At 32.9% G+C, this 14,435-nt stretch overlaps 1 protein-coding gene across 1 annotated transcript in view; it reads right to left on the bottom strand.

Annotated features, from left to right (window-relative positions):
* Window positions 1-14,435, bottom strand: part of LOC150098111 (cytosolic carboxypeptidase 1-like) — a 551,906-nt gene that overhangs the window by 167,398 nt on the left and 370,073 nt on the right. The window contains exon 15 of the mRNA XM_090406686.1: window positions 3,623-3,701. Within this exon, the coding sequence (XP_090262812.1) occupies window positions 3,623-3,701 (79 nt within the window). The remainder of the gene's footprint in view (window positions 1-3,622; window positions 3,702-14,435) is intronic.

Below are 14,435 nucleotides of genomic sequence, written 5' to 3' on the forward strand. Positions count from 1 at the left end.
TATATGGAATAAGAAAGAAGATAGCCAGAGAACTAAACTAGCAATATACAAGAGTCTTCAAAGCAATCTTAACTTTTGGAACTGAGACTTAGGAATAAAAAGTTAACCAAGACTAGGAACAAGATAATACAAGATTTATGAGAAAAATCAGGACAGTGAATAGACATATTGATGGCAGAATCATATCAAAACTGAAGATATCAGAAATGAACTTGACATTGTCAGCATCCAAGAATATGTGAGTAGAGCCAATATGAAATTGTATGGCCCCCTTAAACAGATAAACAATGGAAAGGGGAAAAAAACCCAGACAAAGATCTGCATGGATTGACGCAGTTGGTATACTATATCTTAGAAGACCAAAATGTAAGATATAACAAAATTGTAGCTTAAAACAGTAATTTGGAAGAAAGCTGTTGATAGAAAGCTAGTAATAATGTAAACGTAAAGTATATATTGACTACACAGCTTAATAGCAAATATCAGGTCAGGAATTTGATGAAAATCATAATATAAAAATCATAATATATAGTGAGCTCTCACTATAACAAATCTATGTTATAACAAAGTTCTACAGATGCATTACTATAAAAGAAATTCACTCTAGCAAATTATGCACTATAATAAACTATGGTGATTTACTTAAATATAAAGAGCTAATAGGCTTCATTTCGGCGAAATAAACATTTAAATTAAGGGGATATTAAATCCCACTTGTTTTAAAACCGAATAAGAAACTCAAAGATTGGAATCAGAGAGTTTCATGCCGAATATAGTAAACTATAAAAGTTTCAGCGATTACTAGCGTGAGCTAATGCAAATAGTCCTAGTACATAGTACAATCTCGGCAACTCGCAGCAAAGGTGGTCAAGTTCTGATCGCTATTCTTGGTATTTTCCATAATGTAAAAACACATTTCCTAGGAAATGTATGCTGTTATTACATTATGGTGGGAGGTCACTACCCAGACGGGTTTCAGCCTTTTTTGAGGCTGAAAACAAAATCGAAAACAAAATTATAGTTTACTATATTCGGCATGAAACTCTCTGATTCCAATCTTTGAGTTTCTTATTCGGTTTTAAAACAATGTGGGATTTAATATTCCTTAATTTAAATATTGTGATTTATTTATTTCATATCCAAACACAAGTGGTACAACATTATTTACAACAAATTAGAATATATTACAAATGAGAACAGCTTAAATTTGATAGGTGAATTATACAGGGAATAATAAGTAAAATATGAAAAAAGAAACTATACATAAGTTATATACAATAAATGTGGTCAGATGTTCCTCCAGTATTTTGTGCAGTCAACTGCTCTTTCTGTGCAGGATATAAGGTTCTCTTTTGTGCAAGGTGATCGAAGAAAGGGACAAGAAAGAAGATGTTCCATGGACTGGGTTGTCCTGCACTCACAATTATCTGGTCCAGTGAGGCAGCCCCATTTGATGAGATTTTGTTTGCAGCGTCCTGTTGTTCAAAGTCTGTTGAGGATTTTCCAAGTATTCCAGTCCAAGGGTGCACCACGTGGAAGATGTTCAGCTGTTGGAATACCAGTATTATTCTTAGGGTATAGTGTAAGCCATTGTTGAAGTCTTGTCTCTGGAGGGTTTTTAGGTGGTTTAATAGTTGCTGGGGAGCTATGCCAGGATCTTAGTCTTTGGGGCATCACACTATTCGGCCAGACCAAATAGTGTGTAGCGTTCATCATTCGTCTGCTTCTTTCATCAGCTTGAGAATGCAGATCTTTGAATTGAAGGGGGTGCAATATCAGCCAAAGTATACAGGTCTTTTAGTGGTGTTGGTTTCAGGTATCCTGTAATTAAGCGGTAGCTTTCATTCAATGTTGGGTCAAGTTTTTCAGCATGGCAGGATCTGGACTATACCAGGCAGGCATATTCAGCAAAAGAATAGCAAAGGGCAGATCTCTCAACAATAAGAAATCTCTTATTGTTAAGGTGGAAAATGCTAGTCTGGGTTTTTCAAGGGGTTTGGTTTTAATTGACTGCTGCTATAATATGTGGTTACACTATTTAAGGCAAGTGATAGAGTAGTTTCAATGGACTTGAAATTTTTTGATTGAGTAGCTATGGCAAGGTCATCAGCATAGATAAAATTTCTAGTTCCTGGAAAGATGGGGAGATCATTGATGTAAATATTGAAAAGTAATGGTGATAACACACTTCCCTGGGGAGGTCATTTTTTGGGGGATGCCAGCAGCTCTTCCTACCCTCCCCCCCAGGCTCACAAAAAAGCATCTGTTTTCCAAGAGTGATTGGATCAGGAGATCAAGGTGATAGTCTCTAGTTATTCTGTATATTTTATTTCTGAGTGTGAGATGGTTTATGGTATCATATGCTGAAATTAGGTCTACAAAGACTGCACCTGTGGCTAGTGTTTGCCCATAACCATTTTCTACATATTGAGTGAGACTGAGAATTTGTGATGTACAGGATTTGCCTGGTCTAAAACCAGCCTGCTCAGCAATAAGGTGGGGGTTCGATTAAAGGTTGTAGCCTATTCAAAATTAATTGTTCGTAGAGTTTGAAGAGGTTGCTGAGTAGTGATATAGGTCTGTAATTTTTTTCTTTGGTTGGAGTTTTCCCTGGTTTCAGAAAGGCCACCACTTCAGCATACCTCCAGATAGTTGGTATCCTTAGGGTTCTCAGGAAAGTGTTGCATAGTTTTAATAATCACTCTTGAGTCTGGATCCAAAATGTTTAATTTGTTCATTACAGATATCATCAAGGATGATATCTGTAATGAACAAATTAAACCTAGAAAATCTGCAGATTTTCTAGGTTTTAATAAGTTTATGGCAGCAGTGAGTTCAGTGATGGTGAAATCTGAGTTAATCATATTTTGTTCCTCACTTGGGGTTCTAAGTATCTTATTTTTTGGGTGTTTTTTTAGGGAATTTTCCATTCAGCAGCAGCTGGTGAGCAATTTGATTAGATGTTACCTGTGGAAGTAATCAATTTTTTCCATGAGGAAAACCTATCCTCTGCCATCTTGGAGCATAATTTTTCTCCAGCTTGGATAGTCTCCTCTGAGAAGGGGGTTGATGTTGTAAAGTTGTAAGTAATTTCCATATTGGGCTTGTATGTCACTGGAAATGCCTGGAATGTAGTTCTGAAACTATTCTGATAAACTATTATAATGAACTATTCCACTGTATTAGCCAATCACTGAAAAATTCATCTTAAATCTGAAGTTAATTAAAATGGTAATAGGCTTTTTGAATAGACTTAGTTTGAAAATCAAATGATTGCTATTGATTTATTGATTTTATAAAATGATTTTTTTTCCCACATGCTGCAAAAAAAGCCTCCAGAGATTGTTGATCAACTTAGTCATTTCCAAAAAATTAATTGTAGGAAGATGACAGTCATAATATATTAGCAAAAATAAATTAAAAAACTAAAATTGTTGAGCCCTGTTCTACTGCATGATAATAGAATAAAACACTAATATGCTTATATGAAAAATGTGATTATTCATGAATAATAAAATAAAACATAAAAATTAAGTGAAAAATATAAGTCAAACCATAACAATTTTTTAAAAAATTTAGTTTCCAAAGGCATAATTTAGGAGAGGATTTTTTTCGAGCTAACCTGAATTGCTTTCCTCAAGTTTCCACTTTCAAATCGAGATTCAAAACATAGGTGGGAAGGCTGAATGCAATTATGAAGTCTAAAGGAAAAGAGATTTAATATGTATTATCTTATCAAGTTCATCAAAAGGTTTTTAATTAAAAAAAATTGACTTCCTTATAAGTAATCAATGAATTAAATTGAATTCATAATGAAATATTAATCAGCATGCTGATGTAAAGATGCAAATCACTTTACCAGAGAAATCAATAGTACAGTATCTAGCCATAATAAATTTAGTTTAATCCTTTATCCAAGTGTGAGCAAACAAAGTTTGTGCCTGAAAGTATCTTCAGGACTGGGGTAAGGTGGTACAACACTGGCAACTTCTATCTCAGTATCTCCCATTATGCAAAACACATCTCCTTGCAGATATGTATAATGTTATGCATTAAGGGAAGGGCCACTACCCAGACTAGTTTCGACCTTTATTGAGGTCTCTTCAGTGGGAGCCAGGCTCAAGTGGAGATACCAGACAGAAGCATTAGCAAGGTCATCCTACCTATAGGAGTTGACAAACGGTGTGCCACCTTTTTATTAAATTACTCTGGATTTAGAGAAAGATGTTGAAAGTTTATTTTTCACTTGGTTAGACTATAATAAATTTAGCTTAATCCTTTATCCAAGTGTGAGCAAACAAAGTTTGCACCGAAAAGTATCTTAATGACTGGGGTAAGGTGGTACAACACCAGGCAACTCGTTGCAAAGGTGGAGCAAGATAACATCACTCCTATCTCAGTATCTCCCATAATGCAAGACATCTCCTTGTGGATATGTATAATGTCATGCATTAAGGGAAGGGCCACTACCCAGACTAGTTCTCCACTTCTAGTTCGCCACTACTCCACTTGAGCCTGGCTCCCACTGAAGAGACCTCAATAAAGGTCGAAACTAGTCTGGGTAGTGGCCCTTCCCTTAATGCATAACATTATACATATCCGCAAGGAGATGTGTTTTGCATTATGGGAGATACTGAGATAGAAGTGATGTTTTCTTGCTCCACCTTTGCAACGAGTTTCCCGGTGTTGTACCACCTTACCCCAGTCCTGAAGATATTTTCAGGTGCAAACTTTGTTTGCTCACACTTGGATAAAGCATTAAACTAAATTTATTACAGTCTAACCAAGTGAAAAATAAACTTTCAGTATCTTGCCAACTGACCTAACAATGGGAAGGGGGAAAAAAAATCTATAAATCCTTGAATTTATAGAAAATACCCTTTATTACTTTTATACAAAAATAATAAAAGCATAAATATCCAAATAATAAAGCAAGGAGTATTACATGGAACTTTATTCAGTTATTTTGAAAATCACAATGATTGCTAATCATCTACTAATGTATAAATGTAACGTTTATCAGTAGTTAGTGGAAATTATGACATTAAATATAATAGTGAATCGAAAATAACCAATTCATATTTTAAGATGAATAATTACACTGTTATGATTTGCTTTCAAAATGTATGTGATTCACAGCAAAAATGTTAAATGTGATAAAGATTCATATTGTTGGATCGTACATCCTGGCTCTGAATCTGCCATCTTGTTAGAAAAGTAGTTCTTATTTAAATTATCTGTTTTTTATTATCTTAATTAATTGTTGGTTGATTATTAATCCAAATATAGAGAAATTTATATTATCCTGTGCCACCCTATATTCAGATTAGTCTATATAATATAGTGGAATCAATCATCAACTAACTTTAGGAATCTCACTTTTCTACAGGCCAAGGTTAATATTATGATTTAAGGCTTCCGCAAGGTCTGATAAACTTTATGAGCGGTGCAATGAAAGAGAATCAGGCAAACACCAAATTGGAATCAATAAAACAAAACATTTAATGCAGGGTTACATAACATGTACATTAAGTATAACTTTGAAAACAAGATAATGCAAATCAACTTAGTTCAAATACTCATAACAAACATAAAACATTAGGCATCAGACATCCAGCTGTCAATTTTACAATCTTCCGAATAATTAAAAATGGTTCATACAGTTAAATGTTACAGAATCTTACAGTAAATATTCTTAAAGTAGAATTCTCTAATTCTCTTTTAGTAAACAAACACTTAATTCAATTATGAGGCAGTTATCACTTCAAGGGGGGAAACACTTTAAAGCTCCTTCGGCTAATTTTAGTAGAATGCTACAGTTAATGTTAAGATATATTGGGCGGAGCTAACTCTTATTTCTTCATGCTGAAATATAAAAAAAATGGACTGCTCTTACTGGGTTACATCCTTTGCACATTGGATTAACTATAGGCACACTAAAAACTGAAGTTAACTATCACTTTGAAGTAACACTATTCAAAAGGAATCTTCACTATATAACTGAAATATTAAACATAGAACTTCACAAGTCTTGACGCACTCATTTCAGATAATCTACTTATTCCTTATTTTCTTCTACGCATTCATTTCAACTTTTCACTATTCTTCCTCAAAACAATTGGAATTTGATGTAATTTTAGAATTCCGTAGAAATATTCCAAATTGCCTATTAATTTCAGAGTCCCGTCTTAATTTATTTATGGCATTTCCAAATTCCCTTTACTGCCACCCATTACTTCACTCAGTTCTGTCAGTGGTATTTTATTGGAAACTTTCGTTTTCCAATAAAATACCTTCATTCTTCCTGCCAAAATCCGGTTCTAGCCAGTCCAGATCATATCAATTCCTTCTACCTTCGAATACCGTAGCTCACGCTCCACCACGCTATCTAAAATTAACTCCGTTTCCTTGACAGTGACCAATCAAATCTCATTAGCAGAATTTCTTAAATTTACTTTCACTTTCATTTACAATAAATAAAATGCACATATTACAGTCCACTTAAGATACATTTACAAATTATATAATGAATTTATACAGAATAAATAACTAAAAAAAATTACAATTATTATTTCAATAAAAAAAATAACAGTAAGTATTTAAATTAGAATTTACTTAAGAGTAAAATTGGCTCAAGATATGCAATTTACGTTAAATCATGAATGAAGTATTAATAATTATAAAATTCTTCATTCACAATTTAACAATATCATCCCCCACTCCCACCAACTCAATCATCATAACAGCATTAAGAAGCCTTATGTACACACAAATCTGTCAATGGTAAAAAGTAATGAAAGAGTGATTAGATGAGATATCAAAATTTAGAAGTAATTAGAAATATATGAAATACTGTTTGCTTTTTTTCCATGACTTGTAATTTGGGTGATGAGGTATGCTGAAGATGGTGGAGGGGGACTCGTTAAGGAAATGGTTGATAAAGAAAAACATGAAGTTACTTGTGATACAGAACTATTTAACATAACAAATTAAAAAAATAATAAAATTTAAAAAATTAATAAAATAATTTACAAACTTTAGGTTTCTATATAGCTATCATACTTCCTGAGAACAAACTGACTTCAGTCAACTCTCACTATAATAAATTCACAATGGAAAGTTTGTGCTAGAGAATTTCCTTTAATCTACCTACCGAACTGAGGTAGATGAAATAGTGAAACCAAATTGCACTTCTTATCCATGTTATTCAACGGGTGTTACAGAATTGTATCCAGATTTAGCTGGATGTCTATAGACGTCATGGTTGGGGGGGGGGGGGGGGGCTAAAAGCATAGATGCTGCAAGATTCTGGTTGATGCTTTTTTTTTACTTTGAGTGAATAAGTTCACTATAATAGTATTTGATAATAGTGAGATTTTTGCAAGAAACTTTTGATTTCATCATGAAATGATAAAATCATAAGTTCCAAAATGAGAAAAATTATCAGAAAACCTGAAGAAAGATACAAGCAGTGAAGAACAGGCTAATTTTAAGTCAAATGGGATGTCAAATGTAATAACGGAAAAGGGAAGATCATATTTTTGCTTCACAACAAATATACAAGAAATCAGGAATATAATAACAAGAATCTCTATTTAAATTTTGTTAAGTATGAGTGAATATAAAGCAGAATAGTAAACTATCTCCATGTTATTTATAATCTATATAGACTATATCATTAAGTAGTAGATAACAATATTCAAACAAAAAATTTGAGCTCACTTCTTTACTCTTATGCCGCAGATGACATTATCCTCCTAAATAATCTGTTAAGATTACCAAGGTCTGAAAGGATTCTTAAACAAATAATCTATGAAAACTTTGATATAAAACCAGCAGTACAAAGAATAAAACTATGAAAATAGCAGAGAAATAAAAACATTAGCAGTCCTCAGTTCTGAAAGAACTGCTCTCAGTTCTATTTAACTAACTAAAAATTGTTAAGATATTTTGTTTTTGGAATCATCACAATATATTACAGTAAAAACTAAGAGAATAATGACAGATTCAGGCAGAACTGATCATAACAATATGCTTAATATTGCCATTTCTTATGAGAAATTACAATTTCTACAACTCAAAGAACTTTAAGTTCATCAGTGTTATTAAGAGTCATATGGTGTAATAAGGATTCAGTGCATTCTTTGAATGTGTTTTCATATTTTAAGCTGCTCTGATGTAGTACTTTGGAATTATTCCAAAGAATCACTTCTAGACTAGAGAACTCCATGTTAGGCTAAATGGACTTAATGTAGGTTTTAAAACTAAATATACCTCAATGTTTGAAGATCTGTTTCTCAGTTGAATGGCCAGTTTGAAGGAATTACAGTTAAATGGAAAGAATCAATAGGTGAAAGAATTACATTAAAAGAGCATGATTTGGTTTCTGTTAAGGAGAGATTTCAACAAGAGGTTTGATGGTGTCAATCAGATAAGACTTCTTAAGAATTCTTGCAGCATGTGTGTGTGTGGAGACATCATTCATGTAAGGATATTATATATTTCAGCTTGATTGTCAGATAATTAAACTGTCAAACTTTTTGATTCACTTCAGGACTGTAATTATTTATAGTAAATGGTTGTTTAATGATTAAGATTTCTTGATGGAGAAGTCTTTCAGATGAAGATATGTTCTGAGCTCTTCAAGAGGATTCTTGACTACTTCCTTACTTTTGGGACAATATGCAGAGGACTGATTCAAACAACACCTGAAAAACTGGCTCTTGCACTGGAAATGAACATCAAGGAAAGATGATGACCCCTGTGACTTTTTTTTTTCCAAGGAGAAACTTAATCCAGGGATGAAATAAGTTTTATTAAAGTATGAAGTATATTTTATTTATTTATTTTTTTGAAGAAATGTGTATATCTTGATCAGTTCCCAAATTGAAAAAAATATCATCACCATACCAAGTCCACAGAAAGTTTTAGAATGGATGGCACAGACAATTCTTTCTTCTAAATATTCCAAACAACAGTTAGTAAGAATTAGAAAATAATAGCCATTTCTTCTAGAGAAGCACCACATCAAAATAATTAGTATTATTATGAATAACCAGCAAAACAGGAGCAGGTAATGATGAACAGAGAATAGAAGGAATAGCTAGTATTCAACAGTAAACACAAAGTTAATGTTCTTGAATGGTAGGCAGTTTCAAGTAGAGTATAATGACGTGAGCAAACATTGAAATGGAGAATTGGACAATGAGACTTATTTACACCTATGGTCCTACATGAGACTCTACCAAGGAAAAAAAAGTGGAGGCAACTGACAAAGAAAAAAGAAAAGTTGGTCTTTTGAAGATCTACACAGCAGAGCATGGCAGATATATGAAATCTAGGAAAATTTCAAGAAAAAAGTACCACAAGCTAATAATAATGATACATCCCTGTTCAGGACATGGACTATTCATTAATAACAAAGATGTGCACAAATCAACATAGAGAAAGACACAAAAGTCTCACTGACACTGTTACTGTTGATAACAATTTCATGCAGGTTCAGAAATTATCACAATTTAGTTTTGAGCAGGATAAAACTGAATCGCTTATTAAAAAAGGTGAAAGAAAGGTTATTCAAGAAAATATGAACGAGTTTTAAACAAGGAACCAAAAAAAACCTTGGATACTCAGTGACAGTCATGGAAAAGTTCCCAGTAAGTAAATCGTCTTAGAAAATAAATATCAGAATGTGAATAAACATGAAACTACTGAGAAAGCATAGAAATGAAGGAGAAAGTACTGTAAAAGAAATCATAAAGAGATAATAAGGTGACATGAAAACTGAAGATAAACATATTCCAGATGTCTGGAGTAATTACGTTCAAAGACTGCTAAATGAAACGAGAGGTGAAAGAATAATGGTAGAAACTATTCAAGAGGAAAGCAATCAGGAGTACATATCAATCAGTGCTTATGTAGCAAAAAGCCATCAAATACTTGAAATGTGTATAAAGACAGCTAGGGTAGACAGAAATTTGATAAGAGATGCTCATATATGGAAGTATAAAAGTTTTACACTGGCTGCACATCATAATTCGGATTGACTGAAGTAGAGTTTCCATAGAATCCATCTATGAAAAGGGGAAAAAATTATAGAATGTAAGAATTACAGAGGAATTTCTTTATTGAGTGTTCCTGGTAAGATTTATGCAAGTATCCATGAGAAACAGCTAAGGAAAATTGTGGAGGAAACACTTGGAGAAGAACAAGCTCGGTGGGTTCATGCCAAACAGAGGTTGTCAGAATCCGATATTAACCTTAAGACAATTAATTTAATTATCCTTATGGAGAGCCTTGGGAGCCAGTTTGTAAGTACGGAATGCCATAAGTCAGGAAGTCCATAACCTGGAGAGAGCCTGTATATGCTAAAATTTCTGTCTAAAATGTGTAACTTGTTCTATGGAATTCTAGTTTGTTGCTGAATCTATGGGTATTCCATAAGTTAAAAAGAAAAAGTTGAACACTCACTTAAGCAGTTAAGAAATATTTCATTTCAAGTAGCTTAAAACATTGCTATTACATATAACTGTATGCTTATTAATGATTATCTTTTAAGTCAAGTGAATGTGTACTATGTTATGAAAACATACAAAACATTTCAATATTTAAAAATATAACTTACTTTATGTAAGTACAAATTTTGATTTTTCAGTCTTTGGGAATAAAAAATATCCATTATTGTGATTTTGGAAGGATTTCAAAAAATCTTCAGTGTAGTAATTAGGAATTATCCTATAAAGTCCTATGGTTATTGTCATTTCTATGCTGAACAAAACTGAACATAGGGTTTTATAAGTTGAATGTAGCCTTAATGTTTAGAGATCTGCTTCTCAGCTGAACAGCCAGTTTGATAGGATGCAAGAGCATGGGACCTAATAAACATCTGGTAACAACAAGAGAGAAAGGTTATCTTTAAAAGAGGGAGCAGTGGTTGGCAGATTTTGTTGATAGGTTTGAAGGTGATAGTTTAATCTACTTGAAACCCTTGCCACTATTTGGAGACACTTTCACATAAGGTTAAGGCATTTTATATATACATTTCACATTCTGTGCATTTCTCCTTGAATTGTTAGCCAAGTTAAATGAGAAGAAAAACAGGTAATAATTTGGAGTCACTCTAATTACACATATCAGAAACTGCAATTATGAAAGCATATGAAAAATCTGATTATCTACCTAAAATAGTAATCAGATGTATTAGAAAAAATAGCTGAGGTACTATTTGATATATGGAATATTCATATATCTGATTACCCTTTAACTGAGGATGGAGTGATTATACTCTCTAGATATCAAATTCATCATCATCATGACTAAAATTTCTGTATTGATTTTCATAACATAAAACATGACAATTAGTCATATTTCTTATGACAAAACTAAGATGTAGTATCTTGAACTTTTATAAGGGTTTTTCAACTGAAGGTGAATTAGTTGATCTCATATACGTATAGTTGACAGGGTATATTTTTTCTTTCCAAAAACTTGGGATTTTGATTCTGTAAAACACACCCAACTAATAGACATAATAAACTGACCTCATAGCCTGTCTGGCTGTAATCTCAAATAACATCTGCTGGATTTCAGTACTTATACAGTTATCAGTAGAGATGTTACCAAATGGTAGTTTCATAAGCTTTAATGAACTGTGATAATCCCACTTCATTAGACCAAACAATAGTCAACACAATATTTCTAGCATTTCTTAGTTGACTTCTTGAATTTGTGGCTTGCAAAATTTCATAAATCAACTTGTCTTTTGAAGCTAATAGGAGAGGAAGCAAGAGTTGGTGGATTGGCTATCATCATCAAATTCCTGATAAGTTCCCTCAAGGGATGTACAGGATACTATGTTAGTAAAATATGAAAAGCTTACATTATTATTAGTTTCATTTCAACAATTTTCCACCATATTAGTCTTTGCGAGGTGACTCCAGTATTGTCATATCTGATATTTTAGTCTTCTCAGGCACTCACTTCCAACTGCATCAATCTACTTAGCTTTCTCTGGGTTTTTCCCGATATCACTGCATCAAATGTCTAATCTCAACTAATCTCCTAGGTATGTAACAACATTCCACTATGTTGTTACATTGCTTCAACTTCATTGCTACATGAAAAATTGTTACTAGTATTGTAGTCACACTTTCTACTCTAAACGGACTCAAATTGTTTGATATTATTAACAGCACTGCACTCCTCCCCTTCTAGCTTGCCTATTTTTCCTAAAAATATTGTAGGCTTTGCACTCTATACCAGCTAATGCATCTACCTTAGAGATGTCATTCCTCCAAAGACATCAGCAATGTCTTTAATTCTACAATTACTTAGAAGGACATCATATATATATATATATATATCAACAAACAGAGGACAGCTATGGGCTTACATATCTCTATTCCCTAACCAATTTCTATGTTGAGCATTTTGAAAAACATGCTCTTCATACTGCCTTTCTGAAACTTTCTACTGGCTAAAATACACTGTATGCATTCTCTGGTCATATAGCTCCAACAAATTAGATGCTTTCCTAACCATCTTCGTCAATTGCCAGCACCTCAAAATCCAGTTGTTCACTTATAGAAAAAGAAAATAACAGTCTCTTTTTTCTAGACACTCTAATTATGTCTTTCTAATAGCACTCTTTCTTTTTCAATTTATAGAAGAAAATTTATCTGCATGGATGGATACACATACAACCCCCCACTCCCACTATCACCATGGAGTGTAATATCTTAAAAAAAAATCTTGTTAGCAGAACCTACAGAACTTCTGTTCAACCAGGCTTCCCTCACAGATAGACTCCTTTATTCACCATACCATCCCATCCAATGGTTATGATTCCAAAAAAATAAATGGCTATTCTTCCTCCTGCTGCTTCATACCCTTCTCAAAAATAGGTTGTAATAATGCTATTACTATCTCCTGTATCTGGGGCATCTCAGAAAAAATAGCCAGCACTTTAAAGTAATATAATCTCTGCAGTGCTTTCAAACTTCATGTAAAGCTGACTTCCCTTATTTGCTCTCTTATCAACTCCATCAACTTTGTCTGTAATGTGACAGGTAAATTAAGAAATCTACTATCATCCATTAGTAGAAGAACACAAGAAATATATCCAATGTACAACTGTGGGTCATGTCAAGCTGAACATGTCTTGGCATGACCCACATATGATTCATTGCAAAGAATTATATGGGGAAAAAACTATTATGCTTTACCACAGAAGATCTAAAAACCAACCTAAATTATGTAAATTAGGTTGGTTTTTATGGTTGTGTGAAGCCTCCCAGGTTTTGGGAAAATGGTAATTCTTAGACATTCTGTCCAACAGCCAAGGCTAGCTACCCATAGAATGGGTCCCCCTCTTAGAACTTTAGGCATCTCTGGTCTAAAATCTTCCACTTACTGTTTGTGTATTTCCCAGAGGCTTAGTGAGGCTATGGCCAATGTGACCCTGACCTTAGGGGCTAATTTTACATAGGCGCAAAAATGTAAATTTTTAACTGCGAAATATATTATTAAAAAATATTTTTAAAAAAATTGAAAATGATAGAGACATAAAAATATTTTTGATAATTTGCAAAAATACGCCAGTAATTAATTATGTAATATTCGTGCGTAAAATATCTTTGTAAAACACCTCCCACCTTTCCGTGTATCTTGTGATGAATTTTATTTCAAGTAACTATGGTAATGATACCCCGCTTCTCCACACTACGCTGATGGTCACGCTGTGTTTCTAGTCATGTGATTAATTCAAAATAATGCTTCATTAGTTTTTTTACAGTAATTTTTATGTTAAGTTGAAAAATATACATTTTTTAATCGATTAAAATTATTTCCATTAAAATAAAAATTATAATAAAAATAAAAAAATAATAAAAATACTGCACATAGAAAATAATCCAGTAAAATTGAATTTTTTAGAAGACTTTGAAATATAAAATGCAATTCAACAGCAAATTTAAGTCAAAAAAAGTCCTCAATGAACAAGTTATCTTTATAGGGCCTTATCATAAAAAAAAGCCTTTAGATATTCTGCCATAACTCCATCCATTCCTGGAGCTTTTCCTGGAATTACCAGTTCCCGTAACTGGTAATTCCTAATCCACTAGTTTCCCAACATCTGTGTTTACCTGAGAATTAGTTTAAGATGTGAATTGCGAATACACCATTCTTGTACAGTCTTTGACAATGGCCTAACAGCCGAAATATATCAGACAATAAATAAATTTAGTGGAACAAACACAGTGTTTTCTTTTGAAAAATCATCATTTCATTATTTAAATATAAAATAAAAATTTTTGGAAATGACCCTATTGTTTATTGTCGATAACTATCAATAGTTTTTTAACTGGCCGCTATTATATAATGTCGCGATTAACCCTTCCTAACCCTCTCTTAAATTCAGTTGTTACTGCTTGTTACTC

Source organism: Typopeltis vanoorti, chromosome 16 (assembly GCF_054136105.1).
Source record: "Typopeltis vanoorti isolate ZY-2024b chromosome 16, IOZ_Tvanoo_1.0, whole genome shotgun sequence".
Classification (NCBI taxonomy): Eukaryota; Metazoa; Arthropoda; class Arachnida; order Uropygi; family Thelyphonidae; genus Typopeltis; species Typopeltis vanoorti.